This window comes from Arachis hypogaea, chromosome 1 (assembly GCF_003086295.3).
Source record: "Arachis hypogaea cultivar Tifrunner chromosome 1, arahy.Tifrunner.gnm2.J5K5, whole genome shotgun sequence".
In the NCBI taxonomy this organism is placed as follows: domain Eukaryota; kingdom Viridiplantae; phylum Streptophyta; class Magnoliopsida; order Fabales; family Fabaceae; genus Arachis; species Arachis hypogaea.
Genome location: NC_092036.1, coordinates 49,170,237 through 49,188,986, shown reverse-complemented (window position 1 = coordinate 49,188,986; position 18,750 = coordinate 49,170,237). Strand labels below are relative to the sequence as shown.

The following is an 18,750-nucleotide window of genomic DNA, read 5'->3' as shown; positions in this document are numbered from 1 at the left end:
TGGAAACCGCCCTGAGAATTATTGTTAAAATTTTGAGGCCTTTGAGGTTGGTTTCTCCACCCAAAATTTGGGTGATTTCTCTATCCTTGATTGTATGTCTGAGAATAGAGGTCATTATTGGGATTTCTAGAACCACTCTGCATGTAATTGACCTGTTCAGAAGAGGGTTGAGCATAATCATAATTATCATTTTGCACCAAATTACCTGCCATGTTATAGGAGATCTCTTGAGGTAGATTTTGGGTGTTAATAGCTGAGACTTGCATGCCACCCATGTGTTGAGTAAGTAGATTTATTTGCTGAGACATAAACTTGTTCTGAGCAAGAATGGCATTAAGAGCTTCTACTTTCATGATACCCTTCTTCTGAGGAGCCTCAAAGTTCACAGAAGTCCTGTTAGATGAGTATAAATATTGGTTGCTAGTAACTAATTTAATAAGTTCAATAGTCTCCTCCGGTGTCTTCTTCTTGTGCAATGAACCTCCTGTAGAATTATCTAGGCACATCTTGGATATTTCACCCAAGCCTTCATAAAGGATGTCTAGTTGAGTCCATTTAGAGAACATGTCCGGAGGGCTTTGCCTAGTCAGTAGCTCGTATCTCTCCCAAGCTTCATACAAAGTCTCACCATCCTTCTGCCTGAAGGTCTAAACCTCCATCCTAAGCTTAGTCAGCTTCTTTGGTGTAAAAAATTTTATGAGAAACTCAGTAACCACCTTGTTCCAAGTATCCAAACTTTCATTGGGTTGGAAATCTAGCCATAGCTTTGCTCCATCCCTCAGAGCAAACGGAAAGAGCATGAGTTTGTACACATATGGGTTTACTCCATTTGTCTTCACAGTATTACAAATTTACAGAAAACTAGAGATAAATTGATTTGGGTCTTCGTGGGGAAGACCGTGATATTAGCAGTTTTGTTGTACCAGGGTGACTAATTGTGGCTTCAACTCAAAGTTGTTCGCAGCAATAGGAGGCACCACAATGCTTTTTCCATAAAGATCTGTAGTAGGAGAAGAATAAGAGCCAAGCACATTCCTTTGTTGCTCATTCCCATTCGGGTTTGCCCCATTGGCATTATTAGTATTATTCAGATCCATAGTGGATTTTGCAGCCTTGTAAAGCCTTGCTTATTCTAAATGCCGCCTGAAAGTCATTTCAGGTTCAAGATCAAGGTCTAAGAGATGATCTTTGTCTCTGTTCCTGCACATAAACAAGCAGAAAACAAGAAAAGATGAGAATCTCCATGTCAGAGTGTAGAAAATTCCCAAAAAGGTAATCTGTGTAAAATAATAAAATAAAATACTAAATAAACTAAATAATAAATAGGTAACACCAAACTTAATTTTAGAAATTAAGAAAAATATTGGTGCTATTTATTTACTTAAAAATTTATTTTTTTCGAAATTTTTTTAAAATAGATTTTAATAAAATTAAAAACAAAATGCCTAATCTAAGCAATCAAACAACTAGTAGTTGTTAATCACTATCAATCCCCGGCAACGGCGCCAAAAACTTAGTGCGGTATTTTACAACCCACAAACTTACCGGCAAGTGCACCGGGTCGTACCAAGTAATACCTTACGTGAGTAAGGGTCGATCCCACGAGGATTGATGGATCAAGCAACAATAGCGTTTGATAGGATTAGTTAGGCAAGTAGAAAATGATTTTGAGATATTCAAAGAGCATTAAATAGTAAATTAAGAATATTAAAGACAGGCAGATAAATAAGTTGGGAATAAACTATGGAGAAAACAGTTAAGGTTTCAAAGTTATCTATTTTTTCGGATTAACTTTTCTTACTAACTAATTTAATCCTGCAAGATTTAATTCATGGCAAACTATATGTGACTAGACCCTAATTCCTTAGACCTTCCTAGTCTCCTCTAAAATTCATTAATTGCCAATTCCTTGGTCAATTAATTCCAATTAGAGGGTAAGGATCAATTTCTAGTTTATATGCCAAAAGAATCCTAATTATCGAAAAATAAGGGAATTATATGTCACGTATCCCGTTAAATACAAACAATTAGAAATTCAGTATAATATATTTTCAAACTGTTGTTCAAGTAAAGAGCTTTTCCAAGTTTTACAAGAACTCAATTAGAACATGGGTCATACTTCTGTTCCACCCAAATTCATAAAATAAAGAGCGAAAACAATTATTGAAATATAAATCTAAACATGGATTGAATTAGAAAGATCAAACGAATAAACCCATACAAATAGACAGAGCTCCTAACCTTAACGATGAAGGATTAGTTGCTCATGGTTCAGAGAAGAAAACTAGGATTCTGGTAAAATGTAATGAGAGTTCCCATTTGATGGCATCTAAAATCCTATTTATAACTAATCCTCATAAATTTAAAATCTAATTATCTAAAATTCAAAATAATATCTTTTCCTAAAAATAAGATTTGAATTTAAATTCGAATTAATTAACAAGTCTTCAGCTGATGGGTGGGGACCACTTGCTTTGTCCATTCTGCAGCTTCTAATATGTGTTTTTCTACACGTGGCGCATGTCACACGTACACGTCAGTCACGCGACGCGTCGGTGGTCTTCTTCATGAGTCACGCGGACGCGTTGGTCACGTGGATGCGTCGCTGAGCAAATCTTCAAATCGCGCGTACGCGTCAATCACACGTACGCGTCACCATGGATACTTCCAGATCACGCGCATGCGTCAGGCACGCATGCGCGTCGCTCCTCGCAGCCATCTCCTTTGATTCTTGTGTTGCAGAAACTCCGTCACATTCTGCCGAATGCTACCTAAAATAAATAAAATTGCCCAAAACTCAAAATAGCATCCATAGTGGCTAAAATATAATCAATTCTTAATTAAACTCAGCAATTTAAGTGCAAATTCACTAGGAAAAGATAGACAAGATGCTCACGCATCAAGGATCCCCTTCCTTGTTCCTCCTGTTATTGTAAAATCGCCTCCAGCGAGATGATGGGAAGCTAGAATCCCCTCCTTAGTTCCTCCTGGACATATGAGAACGTACCTTATGGGTGGACGCAAGGGTGTAGTTTCATCCCCACTTGTTCCAGGTTGGTTAGTATAGAGGCTCCTCGGGTGGACGCAAGGGTTGTAGTTTTACCCCACTTGCCTCGAGTTCTGATGAATGATGTATGAAAAGTGGAATTATATGATGTATAATTGATGATATGGTCATAATAAATGATCATGGAATCAGTATAAATGAATGTGAAATGATTATTTGAGATACGAGTTTCCCTGGATGAAAGCAGTGACTAGCCACCACGTGCTCCAGGTCGAGACTCGATACTCTGTTGACCCTATGTCGTAAGTGTGGCCAGACACTGTGAAAGTTCCGGATGAGCTTGCCCCCGTGGATAAACACCAATGTGGGTGTTGTATGATTACGATTATGATTATGTTTATGAGTGTGAATAACTCGAGTTGGGGATGCGTGACAGATGAACAGTCCAATGGTTAGCTACCAAGACTTGTCGGGTTGGCTTTATAACCAACAGATGAGACTCATCAGCCAATAGGACAGGCATGCATCATATGTATCTATATGTCTTGTTTGGATTGCCTAAGTGATTGCATAACTAAATGCTACTTGATTATCTGTTATATTTGAATCATATTGTGATTTCTCTGTTTGTAATAATTGTGGTTGTTGCATTTGGTTTCGTTGGTGGTTGGGAGGTTCGGAGGAATTGGAAAGGGAAGTTTTAGATAGCTCTGAAGACCCTTAGCTAGTTGCCTATTTTAATTTCATGGTTTAGTTATGTTTTAAGCTTTAATTATCTGTTGGAAGTTCTAGGATTGCCTTCGGCTTTCCCAGGACATTATATGTTAGATATGTGGACACTGTTACCATGCTGAGAACCTCCGGTTCTCACCCATGCAGATTTTGTGGTTATACGTACTTATATAGATACTTATATCTCCTCTGTTTATACATATATTGTATTAACTCCTCTTAGAGGTTATTTTGGAGAAACAAGCAGGTTCCGTAATTATGTATATTAGGTTGTCTTTTGGGTTCCTATATATATGTATATACACTTATTCACTCAGGCCAGTTTATCTTCGCGAGCCGAGTCTTGAGTTTTGTCATATGTATTTTTGGAACTCTTAGTATGTTATCACACTAGCTTGCTCTATCTTGCTTACATTATCGTATATGGAGTGTTGCGCTTTTCAATTTAGTGATTTCGCTTTATCCTTTTTTTCAAAGGCTCCTAGCTATAAACATTTTTCACTATATTTAATATGTGATTTTTCTTTTAGAGGTCGTAGAGCCTCGCCACCTCTGTTTTACATCCTAGGTGTAAAGCTCTGTGTGTAAGGGTGTTACAATAACCACATATATTTCTATTTTTTTCCACACCATTATTTATTTTTGGTTTTTTAGGTTTTCACCAGGCAGATCAAGAATTAAATGTGTGTTTGGATTGAAGTTTGTAAGCGAAAGTTTGTATAAAATTGATTCAGTCCTGCTACACTTCAAGTTTTTTTGGCAACCAAGTCCAACCAAGTTGGTTCAAACCTAACAAAAACAAGTTTCATTAGTGAGAACGTGTAGACACGCTTCAACTCCCAGCAACATCACGCGCTTCTTCTTCTTCTTTTTCTTGTTCTTTCTTTTTCTTCATGCTCATTCTTTTTCTTCGTATTCCTTCTTTTTCTCTGCATACATTTGTTGCGTTTTTCTTTTCTTTTCTCTTCATCTTCTTTGTTGATTTTTCGCAGCATTATGTATGTCTTCTTTTTCTTTGTTTGATTTTTTCTTCTCTTTTTCTTGTTTTTATTCTTGTTAAGAGAGTAAAATAAGAAGAATTATGAGAATGTGAGACCAGAAAAGAAGAAGATGATGATAACAAAGAAGAGGATGAGGAGTTTTGAATTATGCAAAATTTATTAGAAAATAACACAATTTCTTAACAATGACATCAAGACTTTTTAATTTTGACACCGAAATTTAACTACAAAAGCATAGCTTCTTTAATGCTGCATTTTCTTTTTGCTTCTTATGATGATGATGATGATGATGATGATGATGATGATGATGATGATGATGATGATGATGATGATGATGATGATGATGATGATGATGATGATGAGGAGGAGGAGGAGGAGGAGGAGGAGGAGGAGGACACTACAAGAAAAGTGTTGAGTACTGTCGAATTTACCATCGAATTTAGTGTCAGAAAGTAGCGGCGGATTTATTGTCGGATTTACCGGCAGAAATGACGTCAAATTCATAAGGTTAAGTAATTATCAGCTGATTCTATTTTACGACAGTAAATTCACCGGTAATATTTAGAAGAAAAATAAGTTAAATTGGTGAGTCATTTATCGTCGAAAAAATCCGACAGTAACTCCAATTAGTGAAACGATGGTAAAAGGGGTGTGAATTCAAATCACAAACCTCTTCTCCCTCATTTAAATCCTCACCACCATAACTAGCATCCACCCCCCTCTCTCTCTCTCTCCCTTTCCTGCCACCATCACTCTTACCATCTGCCGCCGCCGAGACCACTATCGTCGCCATCCCCTTTTCGTCGCCGTCAATCCTTTACGCCGACCCCTCCTTCTTCTCATTCTTCCCCCCCCTCTCTCTCTCTCTCTCTCTCTCTCTCTCTCTCTCTCTCTCTCTTCTTCTTCTTCTTCTTCTTCTTCTTCTTCTTCTTCTTCTTCACCGTCACCACTATCTGCCATCACCATCATCTGCTGCCACCGCAACTCTGGCGACCACCATTGCAACATCCACCTCTTCCCTTATTTCTTGTTCTGTTCTTCATTATAGGTTCTTGAGCAACTTTTTTTTTAATTCCTTTAATTTTAGTTTAATTTAGTTTAAGTTTGAGTAGAGTTTCAATTCTAATTTTGAATCAGTTTCAAAGTTAGTTCAGTTTAGTTTTCTAATCTTAGTGGATTTAGGTTGATTAATTTAGGTTAGATTCAATACATTAGGTTTTGAATTGCTGAAGTATTTAAAATTGTCTAATTGTGTTAATTGTTTCGTTGATCACTGTGTTGCTGAGAAATTATTGTTGAGATTATTTGATAATTGTTTAATGTTAGTTTAATTTAGTTTAGGTTTGATTAGAATTTTAATTTTAATTTTGAATCAGTTACTAAGTTAGTTTAGTTTATTTTTCTAATCTTAGTGGATTTAGGTTGATTAAGTTAGGTTAGATTCAATACATTAGTTTTTGAATTGTTGATGTGTTTGAAATTATCTAATTGTGTTAATTGCTACGTTGATGACTGTTTTGGTGAGAAATTGTTGTTGAGATTGTTTGATAATTGTTTATTTTTTTTTAATTTAGTTTAGGTTTGATTAGAATTTCAATTTAAATTTTGAATTAGTTTCAAAGTTAGTTCAGTCTAGTTTTCTAATCTTAGTGGATTTAGGTTGATCAAGTTAGGTTAGATTCAATACATTAGGTTTTGAATTGTTGAAGTGTTTGAGATTGTCTAATTGTGTTAATTACTGCGTTGATGATTGTTTTGCTGAGAAATTATTGCTGAGAATGTGTCATAATTGTTTAATTTTAGTTTAGTTTAGTTTAGGTTTGATTAGAATTTCAATTTTAATTTTGAATCAGTTTTAAATAAATGACTTGGATGTATAGCTTTTCTGAAATTAATTTTGCAAATTTATTGATTAAAAGTGAATTGGTGTTAACGTGATTTATGTTTAATAATTTTTATATCAAAATAAATTATAATAAACTAAATGTTATTTTGATTATATTATTCAAAATCACTTGTAGCTAAAAAAATTATTGAAAAAAACTATGAATTTCAATAATTATTTTATATTATCTTATTATTTTATTTTAGATATTTAAATAGATGTTAATATTCTTTTTTTATTATTCTCATTATGTTTTAGTATTCTTTTAGCTATAATTTTTCACTAATTGCACTACAAGAAAAATGTTGAGTACCATCGGAATGAATCAGACGGTATAAATTTTATCAGTAAATGGTTATCGTCGGATTTTTTCGTCCGACAGTAATTACTGTCAGATTCTGCTATGGAATATAGTGATTATGAAAATGAAATTTGATGAACGTTACCGGTGAAATTTTTCCAAGGGTAATGTTAGCGCCAAGCCATGCATTACCTGCCAACTTATCATCAGATTAATCTAATGGTAACTCCGAAGAAAATAATTTTTTATTTTTTTAAAAAAAATGACTTGATCGTTACTATTGGAATGTTCCAATGGTAATTTTTTTTTTTTAAAATAATTTTTTTGTCCATCTATAATGTACCCCTGATAATTAATAATTGAAATAGTGCCTCAAACCTGATATGAAATATGAAAAGTTTAAATTAAAGATATGGAATGACTTAGAATTGAAATATCTAAAACAAAGTTAACTATATTACATTCTTCGCAAATTTTCTTAAAGAAATACATATCATAGAACTATATTTACATTAATTCTATTCAAATACATCATCTTCTTCCTCTGGTTCACAATCCTCCTTTTCTCCAGTCTCTTCCAATTTCGTAACACCTGTTGCATCACACACCATCTCGTTGTATCTTTCTTGGTTAGTTTCCCAACTCATTTCATCTGTGTTTAGGTCTCTCACCATTCGAACCCTCCTTTATTGACAATCGAACCTATTCAAATTAGAGGCAGACCGGGTAATTTCCTACTCGTCCACTTTTTCGTATTCCGTCCAAATCCAATACCCATCCTTGAACCCGATATCGTAGAGGTGAAGCGTTATGTCCGCAGGTCCTAACCACTTAGTCAGTCGACACCTTTGACACGGACACCTAGATACTCCTTCAGACCCAAACGGTTCCATGCAGAAGACATGTGCGTCAAATGCATCAACCCCCTCAAAGAATTCAGCTTTCAAACCCTTCCGGCCATGGTTATCCCTCTCATACATCTAGAGACGATGACTTGGAATCATGTTGAAACACACCTTAGAATTCACGAACAACACAAAATATTCAATTTTTAAGAAAATTCGGCAAAGTGTACCCTGTAATTAGACTCTTCTGCCAAATACAATTATCATTTTCTAACAAACCAAACATGTTTTAAACAATTTAAACGGTAATTCGGAAGAACTTCTTCTTGATTCATATATATACATGAAATAAATATAACAATTTTCACATAGGAAACAGCTGCATGCATAAATTACAACATACACGCATTTAGCAAAATATCAAATCCTAAAAGTTCTAGTGTGCAATCCTTTATAACTTCACAATTGTCCAGCAAACAAGGGTTTTGAGAAGCTGCCACTACGTGGCCTTCTCCCACTTCCGTCCTAAAACTCTAACCTAGAAAAAGTAAGTCCGACTTAAAATTTGAACAACTTATTATATTTAGAGATAGAAAATCAACCTGGAATATTACTGCAAAAACAACAAAAAAAGAAATCTCCAACTAATCTCAGAGAGAATAACACCGCCCTAATAATTAAAAAGGACAACGTATTAAATTCACAAGCTGAAATTAAATCATAAACTAATTTAAAAGAATAAGTAAAATTCATTAGTCCAACTCTAATCACATACTTTATTAAACTAATCACACACTAAAATCTTCTAATAACTCAAGCACTCTTAATCTCACTTTACTTAATCTACTCTAACATTATTTGATTTTTACATCCATTAAATTAACATAACAAACTTTAATCACACACTTCACTAAATAAATTTAACCACTGATTTAAACTAAACCCTAACAAAATGCTAAAGTCACAAATTAGTATGTAAAAATCAAATAACCATACCAACAATAAATCCAATGATAGTGGCTACAGGGTCTTTTTATCGTGGTGGTGACAGAGGTAGCAGTGACGGTAACGTGAATGGCAACCACAGCAGAAGTGGTCCCAGATACAGCAACAGAATTTACCCCGACGTACAGTGGCAACTTCAGTGGGTACTGTAGGCGGTGAAGACGATGACAACGAGGTTCTGACAGGCTTCGGCAGTGGCGACGATGACTTCTCGACAGTGACGGAGAGAGCACGCCAGAAGAGAGAGAAAGAAGAGAGAGGGTTCTGACAAGTGAGGGACGGGGGTTCTGTGTTTGAATTTTAAGCCATCCGACGGTAAATCACCAAAACGATGTATTTCATTAAATCGTTATACACCGGCGGATTATACCGTCGAAAAATCCAACGGTAAATCACCAAAACGACGCATTTCATTAAATCGTTATACCGGCGGATTATACCGTTGGAAAATCCAACGATAACATTGGCGCCGTTGAGTCTTATTTTTGCGCCAACAATTACCGTCAGTTTTTGCGACGGAAAAACTATTTCGTCGATAACCTTTTATGGCGATTAATTTCTCTTCTTTTCTGTCGGAAGATCCGTCGATACAACTCGAAGCTAAATCCGACGATAATTTCGACGATATTCAACATTTTTCTTATAGTGTTGTGATTATAATATTATTTTTTGTTTTTTTTCATTTAAATTGATTTTTCTAATATAATTCTTAGAATCAACTCATAGAATCACAATATAAAGCAACAAAAGAAAAAGTTTCAAATAAAAAAAGAAATAATAAGAGCGGTAAAATAAATTCGTATGGGCAAGAAAAGACAATAAAATTCATCATATGAAGAATAAAGGATAAGATTGGTAAATAAAAAAATAAATTTTCTTAATTAATGGTCTAACAAAAAAAGTGAACATAAAAGCTAAATTTTTTAGTTTTAGGCAAACATGCGTTAGACTATAGAATTGTTTGTTTATAGAAAAAAATAGCCAAACAAAAAAGGTAAAACTTTTAAGAGAATTAAACGTGCATTTAATGTTTCAAATTCTAATTTAAATACATTGAAAATTTGTTATTGAATAATAAATTACTATATATATAAAGTAGAATTTAAATTTTTAATATTTATTTAAACAAATGAATAAACAAACTATTAGATTAATTTAAATTGATTATACTATTATTTATTTAGTTTTACCTTTTATTAAAATAAACAAAATTATTCATAGAGTTTTTTTATGGTACTTAAATATACATGGTAATTTAAATAGGAAACTTTTTGGATATATCACTAATTTAATACATAATAAAAAAGTTTAACATAATTGGCACTTAATTATAAAGGTTTTTTTAGGGGTTAAGTACGATTTTAGTGCCTAAAATATAAGTCGAAAATCTTTTTTGTTTCTAACTTTTTTTTATATATAAAATGGTTCCTAAGATTTAAAATCGAGTTTTAAAATAGTCCCTTTTATTTAAATCTTAAAATTTTGGACCAAATTACTTATAAAAAATTATAAAATAAAAAAATTAAAAAAAAAAGAGTGTTTCTACTTAAAAAAAAGGGGAATAGAAGAAGAAGAGAAAAAAGGAAGAAGAAGAAAAAGAAAATATCTACGATTTACCTTTACTTTCACTTCCGTCACCAAAAATTTAAAATCAAGTTAAACTTTCGGAACGATTTTAAAATCAAGTTAAACCTTAAAGATTATTTTATATTAAAAAAAATTAAAAATAAAAAAAATTTTAATTTATATTTTAAAAGACAAAATTGTACTTAACTTTTTTTATTTAGTATCTAATTATAAAGAATTTGAATAAAAAAGATTTAGTTAATAAAATAATCATTTGTGAATGGCTGAGATATACACGCATGGCCAGGCACCTGGAAATTCAGGTGTGAGTGCAACATGGGATATTTAGCCGTAAAACACAAATAATGAAAAATTAACAAAAATATTATTTATATACTTAAAAATTAATTATTATTTATTTATTATAAATATATATATAATTTAATTTATTTTTATTATATTTTTAATATTTTAATATATATTTTATATTAATAATTAATTTTAATAGTTAATTTTGTTATTATAGGAAAGAATAATATGAACCGTAGTTATCCGAATATAAACCAACACGTCGGATTGGCGCGGAATAAATGTCAACGGTCCCACTCTCTCACTCTCTCTCTCTCTCTCTCTCTAGAACAACCTATTCCTGATGACCCTACCATACTTATTCGTTCTTTTTTTTCTTCCTTCTTTCCCCTTTCATCACATACTCATATATAATCACTCCAAACCTCGAAATTCCTCACATCAACAACTATTACCAAACACACCAAATTCAGACATCCAAAAAAACCGAAAAACCGCATCATCATATCAAAACGGATAGAAGATATTAAAAATGAAACTAGTATGGTGTCCGGAGAGAGCATCGAAAGCGTACATCGACACAGTACAATCCGTAAGCACGCTAAAACGGGAATCCGGCGTGGCGGAGCTAGTGTCAGCCATGGCAGCGGGGTGGAACGCGCAGCTGATCGTGGAAACATGGTCGCAAGGAGGCTTGATCCCAACCAGCATAGGATTGGCCATCGCAAGCCGTCACACGGGCGGTAGACACGTGTGCATAGTCCCGGACGAGACGTCGGGATTAGAGTACGGTGAAAGGATGAGCGAAGCCGGAGTTAGGAGGCCGGAGACACTGGTAGGAGAGGTGGAAGAGGTTATGGAAGGTTTAGAAGGAATTGACTTCTTGGTCGTGGATTCGAGGCGCGGCGACTTCGCCAGGGTTTTAAGACTGGCCAAGTTGAGCGCCCAAGGGGCCGTTATGGTCCGAAAGAACGCCAACGCCAGTTCAAGTTCTTCGAAGCCCACGTTTAAGTGGAGGGGAGTGGTGGATGAAGGAGGATCCAGAAGACGCGTTGTACGGTCGGTGTTTCTTCCGGTTGGGAAGGGGCTTGACATAGCACATGTTTCCGGTGTCGGTGGTGGTCGTGGTGGTGCTGATGGGAAGAGGTGGATTAAGCATGTTGATCGGAGATCTGGGGATGTTCACGTTATTAGACGATGAATCAGTGATGATGGATTCGGGGCGTCAAATTTTCAACGCCGTTAGTTTTGTAAATAGGAAATATAGCATGAATTTTATATGCCAAGAATTGTTTAATTTGTTTGTTTTGTTTTATACTATATATATTAACAACAACAGAATTCGATGAAGTGGTCTTTTCTAACTTGATTTTCAGTTAATTACTTCTCTCCCCCCTGTGGTACTCCTTGTTGTCGCCTATAATTTTGCTGAAGAATTTCACGGTGTAGGTACAAATTTTTAGTATCTGGTTCTTATATATTGGATCTCACTTTTATCGTAGATACTTTCACTTATTTATTCATAGGACTCACGGTATTTGTTGTGTATGTGTACTTGAATGATGAGATGATGAACGAACTTGTCTTTATACAAAAATATCTCTAATTATATCGCTTGTGGTTCTTAACTTACATGTTTGATGGTCGGTTTTCACTTTTGACCTTAAGGACACAAACACAATCACCATGATTAGTATTACAAGTTGTGACAAGTAAAGATCACTGCGATACTTTTTGTGTTGCTATTTGATTAACAAAATAACGAATTCCCTTTCTTTAATTGTTGTTGGATGCTTACTACTGCACTATCTTGTTTGCTTTCTAAAACGGATCTTCTAAAATTATTAGGATCTTCTGAAAAGAATAATGGGATATATTATCTTAATGATTGGTCATATTAGTAATTAAGGAATGGATATTATCAGTTACAAATTGGTAATAATACTGATTTGATTTTGAATGATATTATTTCGATCAAATTATATTTATATTTATAATAAAAAAATGAGTAAAAATATAAAATTCACATTATAAGCTAATTTTTTGTGTTTGTTAAAAAAAATATGTGAAGTAATATGTATATAATGGGTTAATTACCGATGTTAATGGAGAACTTTGGTATTTCAATACAAAGCATATCCATAATATTTTGTTTCTCAAATTAGAAGTGAAAATATTCACTTCATAGAATTACTATACCTAAAAAATTTTAAACCGATAATGCAATTCCACTATCTTCAATTTAAAATAACTACATATCTGCTTAGGTAAATTCATATATTAATAAATTAATATATCTAGACATACTTATACTTAGATTGATTTTTAAATATACTTTATTTAAATGAACAATTCTATGAAAGGAGCTCTCACTTTCAGCCAAATGCCGTCTTTTTAGCCCTAAAGTAAGGAAGTTGTCGTGGACGAATTTTTATTGTAAAAATGGATATAATTTTATGAGCACCTATTAAACCACATTTCAATTTCAAGTGTGAAGAGAACCAACAGATAATTATTACATTCAAATAATAATCAGAGCCTATTCATGGCCACATATGTACTTTTCAGATGGATTGGGAGGGGGAGAAAGGGGGCACAACTGATGGGTATGGTGTGAAGGTGAGTGAAACCAACACTAGCCATCAGTCGCAATCGTTGAAAGCCATAAAAAAGAGACAGAATCATGTTTTACGTAACACTAGGAGGTAATATAGGAGATAAGATACATTGTGAACATGAAAATGACACGGATATCTCTTACGGTACATGTTGCAGCACTTGAAGCAATGTGCATCAAATTTTAAATGCAAAGAAATTCATGTGAAACACAAGTGCCGTTCATATACTAGTTTGAAGTTTGAATTATAATTCAAGAATTCTATCACGGAATCATATCCATTTCCTTAACCACAAGCATTTACTACGCCACCAGCAGTCCCTCACAACTACCTAAATAGAAAAGTAACTACGGCAAAGACAAAATCGTGTATAAAAATGTTTCGTTGACCTTCAAAGTTGTGCCACAACTAAGGACACGTGCTATGCATATGGTCAATAATTGATCCATTACCCCCCCCCCCCCCCCAAAAAAATCACGAGAAAGCGCTCAAATTGAGGAAAATTGGAAACATTGTAAGGATAAAATCAAATAATTGATATTTCTATATTCATCAAGTCCTAGATAGTACATCATAATTTTGGCCTTGTATCAGTACGTAACAACTCCAGAGGTGTTGTGCTATGCTAGTCCAATATTTCTATTTTATAGTCCAATTATGGTGCCTGTAACCTGTAGTCAATGACTGAGAATTAGAAAAATTTATGAAAATAATAAAATAGCTTGCTTGATAATGAATCTAAAGTAGTCAACAATGGTGAACTTACTAAAAATAATGTACAAGTTCACCATCTGGAAATGAATGTGTTAGTCCCAACTATTTTTGCTTCTTCTGAACGCTTTCTTGTCTGAAAGCACCTTCTTGCTTTTGAGGCGTTTCTGCTCTCCTATTGCAGCCCTTCAATCATAAGTGCATATTTGATTAACAGAGGTTAATTGCATGCCATTGACCATTATTAAGCAATTCAAATCTAACGGAAGCCACAAGCAACATGGTGTACCTAGAATAATTCGTATTTAACCTGAAGACTGAGGAAATACAAAAGTGAAGTGCTCTTACATCTTCGCAATTTTCTTCTTTTGCTCTTCAGAGGGAGGTGGTGGGACATATGCTGCTGCATCAATGATTTCCTGATTTATTCCATCAAAGGGAAAGAGGGTTAGAAAGATAGTGTTAACTAAAAGCCCAATTCATAATAACAAAGGCGACATACAAAACTATGCAAATTACAGAGACAGATTAACTCATTAGTCATACTACATAACTGAGTGGATAAGATACTCCCATGGCAAATAATCAGTTTGATAACATGACCAAGATGTAAGTCATGCTTGATTTGGAAAGAAGAAAGGATCAAAGATACGTATTGTCGACAGCGTTGGAGATGCGTCTTGCAACTATTGTCCGTATTCAAACAATTAATAGCTAATATGATAGGATAATGACAATTGTGAGAGAAAACAAGGCGGAAGTGGAATGCAACAATATTTGACTTTGAGCTCAGCTCTTATATCACTTTACATTTGCCCTTGATGAGCTTATCAACATACTGAAGAAATGATGCCATGATGCATTCTTTTAATAGATGATATGCTTTTCAGAAGTTCGAGCTAAAAAGACATGATGGATTCAAACAAGTACACCACCAAATTCTAGAGAAGATATAAATGAGAAGTTAGAGCTTAAAAGACAGGCTTTAGAAGCACATGGTTTTCCTTTAGATTAAAGATCAAGTACATCAAATGTAAATTCAGAAAAGACATACTAATGCTAACGCAGAGCTAGAGATTCGAGATGCTACCATGCAAATGTCACATGGTTTAAATACCTTGGGTCCACCATCCCGAAACTCAGAAAAAAATAGATGTAAATCCTCCTGTGGTCCAAGAGTGAATAGGGAAGTTCAAGGATAGCTGGCAGCCGTCTGTAAGATTCAAGTTCCACGGATGAAGTTGAGCAGTGTTTTGTGATTTTATTTTTGATAAGGAACAAGGAAATACCACTCAAAGAAAAAATTTTACTATATAGTCTAAGATCTGCAATATCGTATATATGACTGAATGTTTGGTGATAAAGAACCAAAAAATAGAGTAAAAAGCTCACCATGGCAAAGGTGAAGATGTTGCCATGGAAGAGTGAAACGGTGATTAAGACAGGATAAGATTTGGAAATACAACAGATCTGAATGGCATGTCTATTACAATGACTTATGATAAGACACAACGGCCTAATTTAATCCATTAAAGCAACCCCAACAAATAAAAGGGGCTTAGTAGTAGCAGTTGTATCCGAGGAACATATATTTAAACATTGAGTACTTTCTTTACTTGGTATTTATGAGAATAAATAGGAGGATTTACATTAAAGAATCATTGTTTCTCTTTCCATTAATCCCTGGCTGGATTCAAACAAGTGCATCACCAAACTCATAAAAAAGACATCCTGATCCCTCAACTCTGCAATAAGGGAGTGTATAAGGAAACAATTCACACACTGCTGTCCAAGAACTATACTTTTTCCCATTCAAGACATTATCTTAACTCTTAAATGTGCACGGCTTCAACCCTCTTACTATTGATTCCCCGGCTGGATCTAAATAAACATATCATGGAATTCATTTTGTTCAGGACAAGGCAATCCACCAACTCAACAATAAAGAACTACACAAAGAAACAATTTACAAGCTCCTCTGCATGAACTATCCCTTTTTCCGTTACTCCAGAGAATCACAAAACGAAGTTGTTATTAGACTACTAAACCCCCACAGTACACAACTACACATCCAATCTCTTACCATTAATACCTAGCTGGATCCAAAAGGAGCACATGGCAAGCATAATGTTTATGAATGGCAATCAGCCAGCATAACAATAAAAGAGTAGACAAGGAACCAATTTACAAACTCTTCTTCAAGAACTTTCCCATTTCTGAGTGATAATGTTGTGTTAACTCCTCAAAGAATCACCATAAGAGTCAGCACCAAAACTCTATATGAATACTCCAAAAAAAAGCAGAAAATATGCTGAGATGTCTGCCACCAAGCTACCATCCTAAGTTGTCATCCCAGCATCTGTTCACTATCAAAATAAGGAGATTTCACAAGAGCCAAGCTTTCTGCACACTAACTACTCCAAGCCACATCGCCAGTAGTAAAAACTAATAGAATCCAGAGCTACCAGTCAGAACTAGAAGGTAAATACTTAATCTTATGACTTTCTTATTTACAACTTGCCTAGATGACATTACCATCCAGAAATAGTCTTCCAAACTGCAAAATTCCATTTTAAGGTTTCAATATTGTCTATTTAGTTTCTGGTTGGAGGAGACGAGATATAGAAACAGAATTATTCATAATGTACCAAGCAAAGACAACTCTAACTGTAGTCAAGGCCAAGAACAACCCCATTTTTGGACCAACAGAAGAATCTATGTTTTTATGATAGTCATCCTTCAATTATATCACAATGCAGTCACCCTTTGATAAGAGCTTTCATATCACAATTCTTTAGAACAAATGTAATAAATGAAACTTCATACATTAAACTTGCTACATTACCTGAAGTTTTGCCAAAGCATCCTCAATGTTACCCCTGAGCAAAAAAAAAAAAAGGGGGGGGGGGGGTTAAGAGTAATTAGACCAACAATCTTGCAAAAGAGGAACAAACAATAAATAAGACAAAAGGGAAGAAGCAAACTTCTGGGTTCTAGTTCTTGTGGAAGAAATCACAAGCTCCCCATCCTTATTAATTCGGTTTTTTTCCTGCTCAGGACCAAACAAAACTAAAGTCATGCAAAGATAAGCTAGATTATCAAACTATAAGAATACAACAATTACTGAGGTAAAAGAGTAACCAATCAAAAGATGTAATAATACACAATAATGCACAAGTAGATGCATAGATGAACCTTATTAGCAAACATGCGTACACAGCAATATTTACTGCTCCAGAAAGACATCGAAACACTAGTCTAAGTTATGAAACAATCAATCTTATGCACCAAAGCAACGATGATAATATGACACAAACCATTTGCATAATTCTCTCCCTGATCCTGTCACTTAGCCAATATGCATTTTTAACATTGAATCGCATGTCCACCTTGGTGTTCACTGGTCACTTCAGCAAGTTAGGATCATAAAATAAAATAAATAAATAAATAACCGACCAAGAAGAGAACCATTTCTATGATAATACCGTAAAGAAAATACCAACCTTTATTCACATTTTGACCCCCAGGTCCACCACTTCTGGCATAGCTCACCGTAACATGATCTAAAACCAACAAAATAGAGTAAACTATACTTTCTAACCATGAAACTTTAAAACGCCAATAAAATTAATAAACGAAACTAGTTTTGTAATCATAAAAGATGATTTTAATATGTAAATAACAGTATCCAAACGTTGATATATATATATATATATATATAGTATTTCGTCTCTCATAAGTACAAAATTTATTTCGTTTCTTCCCAATAGATTTGTCAATAAGTAGTTTACTCAACAAAATACAATCTTTTAGGGTTTATTTCTAACACCATTTTGCAATCAATAAAAAAAAAAATCAGAGTCGAAAAATGAAGCGACGCACCTAAGGTGATTTTAGGAGTGGGACCAGTGTCAGCTGAGAGAGCTCGTTCTTCAGCTTCTTGGAGAAGCTGGTGAACCTGAGAGAGACGAGAAGATACCTTGTTTCCGCCATCGCCGGGACCCGAAGAAGAAACGCATCGAATTGGAGTGAAGGGAGTGGAAGGGCAAGAGCGCCGAAACTGAAGGTTCAAGTTAAGGTGAGATGAAGAGAGTGATAGAGATGGAAGAGCACGAAGACGAAGAGAAAAAGAGAAAGGAAGCGTGGAAGAGAGGTGCAGCATCTCCTTCAGCAGGGTTCTACTGGTGGTGGTAGCCATGTCTGAAGTGTATGAACCGCAACCATAAACCTGCTCCTTTTGTTTTAGGCCTTAAGTTTTCTTATTTTCATTCGCCGGTTTTTATTTTTTTTTTTAATTTTCTGATTTTTCTCTATTCTTTAGCCCTCTAAATTTTGGCTATTTTTTGTAATATGGAAAACTTATTGGTATTTTAATTAAACGTAGGTAATTTTTATTTTTAACTCATAATAAACTAAATAAATAATTTATTATACATATTGTATAAATATTTTATTGTTTTTTTAGTGAGATTTTTTTTTATTTATTTAATTATTTTTGTTTTTTCTTTCATAATAAAATTCTACTAATTATGAACTAAACTATTTAAGCACATTTAAATTGAAGTAAAAAATCATAAATATTTTTTAAGGAAATAACATTTTAACATAAAAAATAATTCTTAAATACATTTCATTAAAACATTAAAAGAACTAAAATCAATCAATAAATAAAAATAGAAGAATCAAAAAGGCGTCTAAAGATCATATTATTATTATTATTATTACATGTTTCTTTATACAACAACAAAGAATTTGCTCATAAAAACTATG

The 18,750-nt window shown here is 34.1% G+C and overlaps 2 protein-coding genes across 7 annotated transcripts; one reads left to right on the top strand and one right to left on the bottom strand.

Annotated features, from left to right (window-relative positions):
* Nucleotides 1-10,943: 10,943 nt before the first annotated feature.
* Nucleotides 10,944-12,001, top strand: LOC112803711 (uncharacterized). The gene has a single exon (XM_025847192.3). It carries the CDS (start codon nucleotides 11,184-11,186, stop codon nucleotides 11,850-11,852), a length of 669 nt encoding a protein of 222 aa, XP_025702977.1. The 5' UTR covers nucleotides 10,944-11,183; the 3' UTR covers nucleotides 11,853-12,001.
* A 1,761-nt stretch (nucleotides 12,002-13,762) lies between these two features.
* On the bottom strand, nucleotides 13,763-18,450 carry LOC112803686 (uncharacterized). 6 transcript variants are annotated; one of them, XR_011862932.1, is made up of 9 exons: nucleotides 17,863-18,450; nucleotides 17,484-17,543; nucleotides 17,298-17,380; nucleotides 16,965-17,029; nucleotides 16,826-16,859; nucleotides 15,098-15,193; nucleotides 14,270-14,399; nucleotides 14,036-14,166; nucleotides 13,763-13,940 (listed from the first exon to the last, which is right to left on the bottom strand). XR_011862932.1 is itself a non-coding variant. In XM_025847177.3 (8 exons), the coding sequence occupies exons 1-7, from the start codon at nucleotides 18,176-18,178 to the stop codon at nucleotides 14,076-14,078; spliced, it is 720 nt and encodes a 239-aa protein (XP_025702962.1). In that variant the 5' UTR covers nucleotides 18,179-18,450; the 3' UTR covers nucleotides 13,763-13,953; nucleotides 14,036-14,075. The 6 variants fall into 6 exon arrangements, 2 of the variants coding, with proteins under 2 accessions (XP_025702962.1, XP_025702954.1); XR_011862931.1 differs by having other exon boundaries at nucleotides 14,329-14,399; XR_011862930.1 differs by lacking the exon at nucleotides 15,098-15,193 and having other exon boundaries at nucleotides 13,763-13,953.
* Between the last annotated feature and the right edge of the window lie 300 nt (nucleotides 18,451-18,750).